The sequence below is a fragment of the Asterias rubens genome, chromosome 5 (genome assembly GCF_902459465.1).
Source record: "Asterias rubens chromosome 5, eAstRub1.3, whole genome shotgun sequence".
Taxonomy (NCBI): Eukaryota; Metazoa; Echinodermata; class Asteroidea; order Forcipulatida; family Asteriidae; genus Asterias; species Asterias rubens.
In genome coordinates, this window is record NC_047066.1 from 11,439,070 (window position 1) to 11,449,243 (window position 10,174).

The 10,174-nt window shown below is 38.4% G+C and overlaps 1 protein-coding gene across 1 annotated transcript; it reads left to right on the top strand.

Moving 5' to 3' along the window:
• Positions 1-7,872: 7,872 nt before the first annotated feature.
• On the top strand, positions 7,873-9,187 carry LOC117290187. The gene is made up of 2 exons (XM_033771445.1): positions 7,873-8,298; positions 8,767-9,187. Exons 1-2 carry the CDS (start codon positions 7,879-7,881, stop codon positions 9,046-9,048), a joined length of 702 nt encoding a protein of 233 aa, XP_033627336.1. The 5' UTR covers positions 7,873-7,878; the 3' UTR covers positions 9,049-9,187.
• Positions 9,188-10,174: the final 987 nt, after the last annotated feature.

The following is a 10,174-nucleotide window of genomic DNA, read 5'->3' on the forward strand; positions in this document are numbered from 1 at the left end:
TCAACTGATTTCCTGTAAGAGAAAAAAAAAAAAAGGTAAATTCATTTACACTATCAGGAAACACTATCAGTCATTTTCAGCAAGGTACATACATACAGCATTGGTGCTCGCTTCCACTTGACAACACATGAATTCAAGGATAGTGTTAGGGGTAAGCCCTGACAACAAAATTGGTTGTTCTTTTCCCCCTTTTTATGGAAAATTTGCTCAAAGTCATGATGCTGTGATGAGGACACAGTGAACAAACTTCATTCTTAAACAGATGGGATACGGGTGTCATCATCCAATGCAGCAGAAATAGTCACACATTTTACATGAAGAAAAGACGAAATGCATAATATACATGTAGGCTTAGTTTTGTCAGGCATAATTGGCTGGTGATTGTAAGATATAAATTGGTCTCGCAACTCAGCATTTTAACTCATTCCAGCATGTTCAATGCCTGTTTTTGTGTTTCCAATCTAAAATGCCCAACTTTTTTAGTTTGTTTCAAAATTCTGCATAAAAGACGAGACTGAGAAAAATAGAGTCTTTCACTCCAAACAAAACGTTTCTTGCTTTGGTACAGTATACAGTACAGTACAGTATACAGTATACACAATACACAACAGTAAACATGTACTTGTACAGGAAATGCAGGCTCATACAATTGCCAAAAACAATTATTTATATGTTTTCATCACCTTTTGAATCAACATTCAGACCCCGAAATGTGATCCCCAATTTAAGTTGTAAACACCTGTGTGTTGTGCTTTCAAAAACAGGAAAATAACAGGCTTAAAAACTGGCCAGCCGTTCTCTATTACTGACTTACAAGTCGCTGCACTACACAGTATTGCTGCCACCTCTGATGGAAAGTTCTATTTAATGAAAAAAGGATTACTGGGGTGTGGGACAGAACCCATTCAGCTTTCAGAGCATTTCAAAGGTTATACATTGTACAACACAGTGCAAGTAATGTGTTAGCATGGAAGGGAGGAATGCCTGCCTGACATGTACAAGAACCTACGTATTGTTAAAGGCAGTGGACACTATTGGTAATTACTCAAAATAATTATTAGCATAAAACCTTACTTGGTAACGAGTAATGGGGAGACTGGTTGATGGTATAAAACATTGTGAGGAACGGCTTCCTCTGAAGTGACAAAGTTTTTGAGAAAGAAATAATTTTCCTCAAATTTGATTTTGAGACCTCAGATTTAGAATTTGAGGTCTCAAAATCAACCGTCTAAACGAACACAACTTCGTGTGACAAGGGTGTTTTTTCTTTCATTATCTCGCAACTTTGACGACCAATTGAGCTCAAATTTTCACAGGTTTGTTATTTTATGCTTTGTTGAGACACACCAAGTGAGAAGACTGGTGTGTCTTCTCACTACCAATAGTGTCCAGTGTCTTTAAGGCAGTGGACACTGTTGGTAATTACTCAAAATATTTATTGCTGTTGGTAGTATAAAACATTGTGCGAAACGGCTCCCTCTGAAGAAACACAGTTTTCAGGAGAGAAGTAATTTTCCACAAGTTTAATTTTGAGACCTTAGAATTAGACTTTTAAGGTCTCGAAATCAAGCATCTGAAATCACACAGCTTTGTGTGACAAGGGTGTTTTTTCTCGCAACTTTGACGACCAATTGAGCTCAAATTTTCACAGGTTTGATATTTTATGCATATTGAGATACACGAACTGAGAAGACTGGTCTTTGACAACTACCAGAAGTGTCCAGTGTCTTTTTACTCTACAGAAAAATATCTGCAGAAAACCAGGGAGACTGTAGGCAGCTTTTGGATAGCAATTCACTTATAATCAACTTCAGTGTGCTTTAGTACTAGTAGTCATACACGTAGTCCTAATGTATCTTGCTAGAGGACTAAAAACTCAAATTTGAAGCGCAGGACATTTTGACAAGTTAGACAATGATCTGTTTGCCTCCAGTGTGCTTTGACAGTTTGAGTTCAGTATGTCAAGGTTCGTCCACACAGTCTGGCTGAGGATAATCTCCAATGCCCACAATAATGTCATTCAATACATCTTTATTGAAGGTAAGAAGAGATAAATTGAATGCAATGAAACTGTCTCTAACAATCACACATTCCATGTCGGCATTTCACAATGGGCTCAGTGGGAGATCAAATTAAGACACTACAATAATAACAATTTGTATGCACTGTTATCAATAGGCTAACAGTGTTGTAGCCATGGTGGGCCGTGCTGGTCGGGCCTGCCCAGGACTAAAAGATTTCGCCCAGCACTCTTGAGCAAAACACACTGGTTTCCCCCAGATTGATGTCAAAAAAATGAATAATTTTGTTGAATCGCCTACCCTTGGTAGAGTAAATTTGGACTAAGAGCCCTCCACTAGAACTGCTGCAGCCGATTTCACGAAACGCTAGGATTAATCCCAACTCGAGTTAGGACGAGTTCAATTCGTCCTACGTATTTCGATACTGAACTTAACCCGTCCTAAGTCATTAAGATGAATCCTAAGTTGGGAAGAGTTTGGTGAAATCGACGGCTGGTCTACGTGTACATACATGTACTATAGCTTAAACTCTGTTGGCCAACGATGCACAAGGCAGACATTTTTATTGGATATTTTGGCAATCTCAAACATGTGTCCAGCATTTAATATACAAATAATAAATACCTTCAGAGAGAGTTTTCAAAATGCGCTGATTGGTCAAAGACTGGTCACCTGGGGTGTATTAAAAATGAGATGATGTGAACTAGCGAAAAAATGGCCCCTAAACAAGCATTTTTGTGTAAAGAGCCCTCTACATTATTATTGTAATCTTTTCCAATTATTAACTGTTTTCATTGTGGGTCAGAACGAACATGTAGCAATTAAAAGTAGGCCTAATAATAATAACACATTTTTTTAGAAGTTGAGAGTTTACAACAATTCTTTTGGGGGGAGGTTGGACAGAGTGTATAGAGTTTTGTACACAAAATGTACTACGTACATTTACATAGGGCCAGGGTATATTTAAACACATTCCTACATGTTCCTACTCACCGTTTGATATTTAACAATTTTGAAATCTTAAGACGAGATCTAAATGAAGACAACTTGGTGAACAAGTAGTAAGCGCTCAATGCTTACATTTGTGACACAATAATTTAAATACTGGTATTAGCAGTGATGACAAGATAAAGGCATCTGATAACGGGCGTTACATTTAAGCATGCCAAGATGACCAATTATTACCAATGCTTTCACACTTGTGAATCTCCATCACATTGTACAGTACACCATTACATGTACACATATAGGCCATGTAATTTACACTATGGTGACACCATAGAGTAAGGGTGACACACACAGAACACTGCAAAGAAATTATTGGCAAACACTTGTCGCTTGGTGTACACTTGACTCGAACCCACACTGAAAAAGGAATACTACCATACCTTCACCCCGTCATTAAGTAAGTTCGACCGCGGAGGTAGACATTTTACCACACGAGTAGGCCTAAATCTTTCCAGGGAGCAGTTATTAAGTAGTGGTAGAGATCATTCAATACATATTGTACACGACTGGAATACTAAAAACTGTCTGGGAAACTGTTTTCCCCCATCAGGTTTCTCAACAACAACAAAATATTGACTGCACATTTACTGAGCCTTTCTCTAAAAATACTAACCTGACCTTAACATGAATCCTGTAAGTGACACATTGAAACCACCCAGGGGAGACGCAATCTCTGCATGTAAGGCCCCCTATTGCATTGTCAACTTGAGTGTAACACACCGATAATCATTCATTTCACAGGGAACACCGCTGTGTTTAGAATTACGGAGTTTCCCTTTCCAATCAGTGGATTAGCTATGCAGGTCAGGTTAGATGATTGAGCCCAAGCCCCCCTACCCCCCCTCCCACCACAGGGTTATATAACCACTTTGAATACAAGAAATGGGTTTCAATTAGAACCATACACACAAAACCTCTTGAACCCCCCCCCCCCCCCCAATCTTTCTCCTTGACTTGGGAAGGGAAAAGTTAAGTGACACCAAGGCCGGACAATTTGCTTAAAGTGACAAAATAAATACTTGAAAAGTGTTTGTGTTTACTCAGCTCAGCTCAGCCCAGCTCATTAGGTTATTCTTAGAGGGAAAGATCCGCCAGACTGCTAGACTTGCAGCTCAAAGTACATGTAGCTCAAAGTTTTATTGGACCACATTTTTTGTTTGTTAAATTCTAGACCAGAATCAAAATAAGAAAAAACTAAATACACCGTAGCCTATACAATAAACTTTTTTTATTTGAACTGACATTAAGAAAAATATTGTAGTTGAAACTGACCAGAATCAATAACATTAGTCTGACTCTAAAAAAAAAAGGTCATGTCCGAAACGGTGACTCTGGCTACAGCTAAGGCTACACGTACATGTAGAACGTGCGCGTCTGCCTATTCTTTAACACTGACAGACGCGCTCATCTTGCTGTAGCTGTAGCCGAAGTCGCCGTTTTGGACACGGCCTAAGAAAGTCTAAGTCATGATTTGAACATCCTTTACAAGACCACTGGCATTGTGCTGGACTTGTTTTGTCATGCTTAATCTTGCATGTACATACAGTCAGACAGAGAGGTCTGGCTGAACCATGGAGGGTTGAGTTCCAGAATAAATGAAGAGATGCAATGGGACAGGTGTGGACAGCAAATTAACAGATGGGTGAAGCAACAAACTGTTGAAAGTAAACTGCCCAGAGTCTAGGCTCAATGAATGTTATTTTTAAGGTAATATTATTAGCTTGAACCATAAAGCGTTTTCCATGTCATACAATGTAGTATGACATGTAGGAAAATTGCACGTATCACACAATGTATGGGCACACTTCCATGTACCTACTGGTTGGCAAATTGTGATAATATCGGGCCTTTATCCATACATGACATACATGTCTGTGATGTGCCTTCATTATGGCATTTGCCAACCAATTGTACGGTCGGTACCTCATTACAAAGGGTACAATTTACATTACAAAGGTGTACAATTTACTGTACGTGTTTAAGGGAACATCAAAAGCGTATACCTCCCCCCAGAATGTACTGCGTGATAAACGTCTGTTCAATTACAACTATTGGACTCTATGAATATGAAAACACAATTAACCACAAGTTCTAAGATAATCCAAGTGTGCAACGTACTTACATGGTACACCTTATTCGTCTTAAGATGGCAGATTCAATCTTCAAGAAAATGTTTTCCCTAGCATAATCCGGTTAAATATTCTCAAGACAGGGAGATAAGAAGAGAGTGTCTGGGTCACTGCACCAGGGAGACACAGTGCCTCTTGAGGTCCTCAACCACCCAACAACCAACGACAGTGGTTTAGAGACACGTCTGAATCGTAGTACATATGTAAGCATCACTGCTTGGACAGGACATCTTAACTCTATAAAAAGACTGACCTCGTCCAAGTCACATCCTTACTGTCTCCTTTGTAGTAGACCATTCAAGGAAGTCCTTCCTCAGTGAACGGTTATAAAGGATCACAACTTATTTCCTGAAAACTTCAGTTTTTCAGTTATGCAGCTTTAGTAAGGGCCTTTTTTTGCTGAAGAAAACTGGTACCAACACTAGAGGGTATTAAAAATCTTGTCTTTTCTGTCCACGTATACATTGTACCTGTGCATACATCGACAATGCACAGTACATACATACATACATGTAGGCCTACGTGTATATAATAGGCTATGCCTACAACCATCAGAGAATTAGTCAATTTAAAGAAAGTTTTTTAAATAAACTGAACTGTTGTACAGAACACACTACTTATCATATTTTTAAATGCACCAGACACAGTTGGTTATTGTCACAGACCAGTCTTCTCGTTTGGTGTATCACAACAAATGCATAAAATCACCTATGAAAATTTGGACACAATTTTCGGCCCACGCAGTCAAATAAGTTTGTTAAAGTACACATTACATAAAATTCTCCCAACTCCCATTGTCAGATTTGATGACCTAAAAATCCAGTAACAAGCTTGTAAACCCATTTAATGTCAAATAAAAAAAAAGGACCAGTAGCTAGTCCCCTCCCTCAACCTTTTTTGAGGCCGCATCCTTTTTTTTTTTTTTTAACAGACAAATTTTCTGTGGTATAATTTATCTTTAAAGCCATTGGACCCTTTCGGTTCAGAAAAAAAAAAAAAAGTTCACAGATTTACAAATAACTTACAGGGTTTACAGAAGGCAATGGTGAAAGACTTCTCTTGAAATATTATTCCATGAAATGCTTTACTTTTTGAGAAAACAGCAAATCAATATAAATTCTCGTTAACGAGAATTACGGATTTATTTGAAACACATGTCATGACACGGCGAAACGCGCGGAAACAAGGGTGGGTTTTTCCGTTGTTTTCTCCCGACTCCGATGACCGATTGAGCCTAAATTTTCACAGGTTTGTTATTTGATATATAAGTTGTGGTACACGAAGTGTGGGCTTTTGGACAATACTGTTTACCGAAAGGGTCCAATGGCTTTAAAGCCATTATACACTTTCGGTAAACAGTATTGTCCAAGTCCCAAACGTTCGTGTATCACAACTTTATAAAATAACAATCCTGTGGAAATTTAGGCTCCATCGGACATCGGAGTCGGGAGAAAATAACGGGAAAACCCACTCCTGTTTTCGCGCATTTTGCCGTGTCATGGCATGTGTATATAACAAATCCGTAATTCTCGCTAACGAGAATTTATATTGTTTTATCGTTTTCTCAAAAAGTAAAGCATTTCATGGACTGATATTTCAAGAGAAGTCTTTCACCATATCTGTAAATTATTTGTAAATCTGTGAACTTTTTTTCTGTACCGAAAGGGTCCAATGGCTTTAAAGGCAGTGGACACTATTGGTAATTACTCAAAATAATTATTAGCATAAAACCTTTCTTGAATACGAGTAATGGGGAGAGGTTGATGGTGTTAAACATTGTGAGAAACGGCTCCCTCTGAAGTGCCATAGTTTTCGAGAAAGAAGTAATTTTCACCTAAATTTGATTTAGAGACCTCAGATTTAGAACTTGAGGTCTCGAAATCGACCATCTAAACGCACACAATTTCGTGTGACAAGGGTGGTTTTTTTCTTTCATTATTATCTCGCAAGTTCGGTGACCGATTGAGCTCAAATTTTCACAGGTTTGTTATTTTATGCATATGTTGAGATACACCAACTACGAAGGCTAGTCTTTTTTGACAATTACCAATAGTGTCCACTGCCTTTAATAACAAGTTCGTATTATACATAAAGTGAGCTTGGTGACTTAAAACTGAAGAATTGATGGCCAGTTGTTTGAATTAAAATGCTTCCTGTCTACCTTTGAAAAAGAAAAACATAAGCCTATTAAACAAAAAAAGCCCCTCATCCTCCTCTTTATGGAAAAACCCAGACGATAAACTGTTTTTTCTTTTACTTGGCCTAGGCTTCATATTCTGTTTTGTGGATTGGATGCTTGTCAAAATGGGTTACATCATAGAGCTAGGGTTTTACATTGTCACCAAATCAATATGAAAGCTTAAGTACAGTTACATGGGCAAACCTACACAGTAAGCCGGTACCCGAATAAGTGGCCATGAAGCCTGTGGCCGAATTCATGAAAAATAGCAATTGCCGATAAGCACAGTGACAGGCACAGAGTATAGCAATGTTAATCAAGCAGAAGCTGCAAAGCAAAAGCAATTCCTTACAATCTATAAATAGTCCTGACCTTTTGCTTTTTTATTCTACCTCCATGCTTTGACTAATTGCTTTTCCTCACGCTAGCCCAGCAATTGCTTGTAGGTTCTTAACAAAAGACTATTCATGTGCGATGAGGCATGCTCAAGTGAAGCTTTATAACTTAGAAGCAGGTTTGCTTTTCCCACACAGTTTTCAAAATGGCTGCCCAGAGTGAAGAGCATACTGTTGTAAAAAGTGAACAAGTGAGTGCAGTTTTTGTCACACTCATCTTAAAACACCCTGTTCTTCTAAACAAATCTCAACTACCGAGTATCAAGGAAAAGAAATGGAACGCTCTCCAGGACGCCAAAGCAATAATTGCAAAAACCACCGGGAAAAACATGGATGACAAACAAATATTGAAGAAAGTTGCCAACATGAAAGTACAAGTCAAGAAGAAAATGGAGGCAGCCAAAACCGGTAATCAAACGATTAACCTGCGTTCCTGGGAGAAAGATCTCTTCTACGCATTGAAAGGGCAAAAAACACCTACATGTACCACCACACACAAGATGGCTTCTGCAATTTCAGCAGGATTTTGTTCCTCCAGTTGTGCTTCTGCTGATGTCAGCTTTGGGGTATGTATTAATTTTGTTATCCTTGACAAGTTTTGTTCCTCCTTTTTTTTATACTATAATTTTGCATTCATTAGAATTGTGTTCCACGAGAGCAAAAGCAGACTTTGCATCACTTTATACAGACTTTTTGAGTGCACTCAGCACTATTTTAATTATATGACAAATTATTCAAAAATGAAGTACAACGAGTAAGGCCATGTCAAAATTAGCGGCTGCGGCTAGATTACCACATCACCATGTGTCAAGGTATAGGACGTCCTTAGCAACACCCTTAGCAAAAGCCGTAGCTGTAGCCACCAATTCAGATTCGGCCTATAGCTTAGGAAACAAAACTAATCATAATGCTAATTTTGTTTTTTTAATACCCATACACCGATGTGTGTTAGCACTGTATACTCAGTACTTTCCCGAGTCCTGTGATGCAAATTAACATCTATTATAATCATAATGCATTATTTGATCTTGCAGGGTTTAAAGAATTCAAGTGGGCAATGCGGTTCCAAATCAGCCTCGACGTCTCCCCAAAGTCAATTCTCAACACCGCTACCTCTTCGTGGATCCAAAAGGAAGAGTTTAGGCCTACCCGGTGAGACTGAGGAAACCATGAACCTGTCTACGACCAAACTACAGCGACTTGTACTGTTGGAGCAACTGAACTACACCAGGATGAAAATTAGACGGCTAGAGGAGAACAAACAGACAGCACAAGAGGACCTATCAAGTGGATCAACGGATGCGATGCATTACTAACTTGAGGAACTACATGTCATACACCATCACTGGATTACAACACAACGTAAAAGTGTTGACATTTTTCTTTACATGTACATTGTACCATTCTTCAAACAAAAACGCTGGAGATCTGCACATTTAAAAAATGTTAGGCTTGTTGGGGGTATTTATTTCTAAAAATCTTTATTTTATTTTTTTCGGGGGGGGGGGGGAGGGGGGAATTACATTTTGAAGCAGTCCAAAACAAAAGACGTTAATACAAAGTTAACAGTAACAACTGTTTCAGTAGAAGGCCTACAATGTAGCTCAAAATATTTACTGGACCAACATTCTTCTTGAAAATAATAAATAAGGGGGAAGAAACACAAGGGTCAATTATGTACAGTGTAATTTACTACAATTGTACTGAACCATGTACATGTAGATGCAATGCATGAACCGTAATTAAAATCTAACTTGTCCCGCTGGTACTGAAGTTAATGGCAGTGGACACTTTTGGTGGTAATTACTCAAAATAATTAGCATACAACATGTAGAACCTATCGGTAACAAGTAATGGGGAGAGGTCGATAGTTAAAACATTGTTAGAAATGGCTCCCTCTGAAGTGACGTAGTTTTCGAGAAAGAAGTAATTTTCATCAAATTTGGAATATCAAGACCTCAGATTTAGAATTTGAGGTCTCTAAATCAAGCATCTGAAAAGCGCACAAATCCATGTGACAAGGGTGTTTTTTTCTTTCATTATTATAGATCTCCCAACTTTGATGACCGATTGAGCTCAAATTTGTACAGGTTTGTTATTTAATGCATGTTGAGATACACCAAGTGAGAAGACTAGTCTTTGACAAAAAATTACCATTAGTGTCCAGTGTCTTGAAGGCCATACAGTGCATACAGTGTTTCTTGCTGCTGTATACGTACAGTACTAGAACATATATACGCTGACTTGTATAAGAAGCACTTTTATGTTCAAGGATGACCTCATGGTTGGATCACAGCATGAATGCGATGCACCTCAATGCACTGATGGCTGGCAGAGTGTGCAAAATTAAGAATTTCATTTAAACAACTTATGCTTTGGTAATAATGAAATTTCACGAAAATAACTCCTCAGCAAAATCTGTAAGATTAATTATACTTGATC

Coding starts and splice junctions, on each gene's coding strand:
- LOC117290187 (XM_033771445.1), top strand. CDS start 7,879: ATGGCTGCCCAGAGTGAAGAGCATACTGTTGTAAAAAGTGAACAAGTG. Junction 8,299..8,766: donor CTGCTGATGTCAGCTTTGGG/GTATGTATTAAT, acceptor TTGATCTTGCAG/GGTTTAAAGAATTCAAGTGG.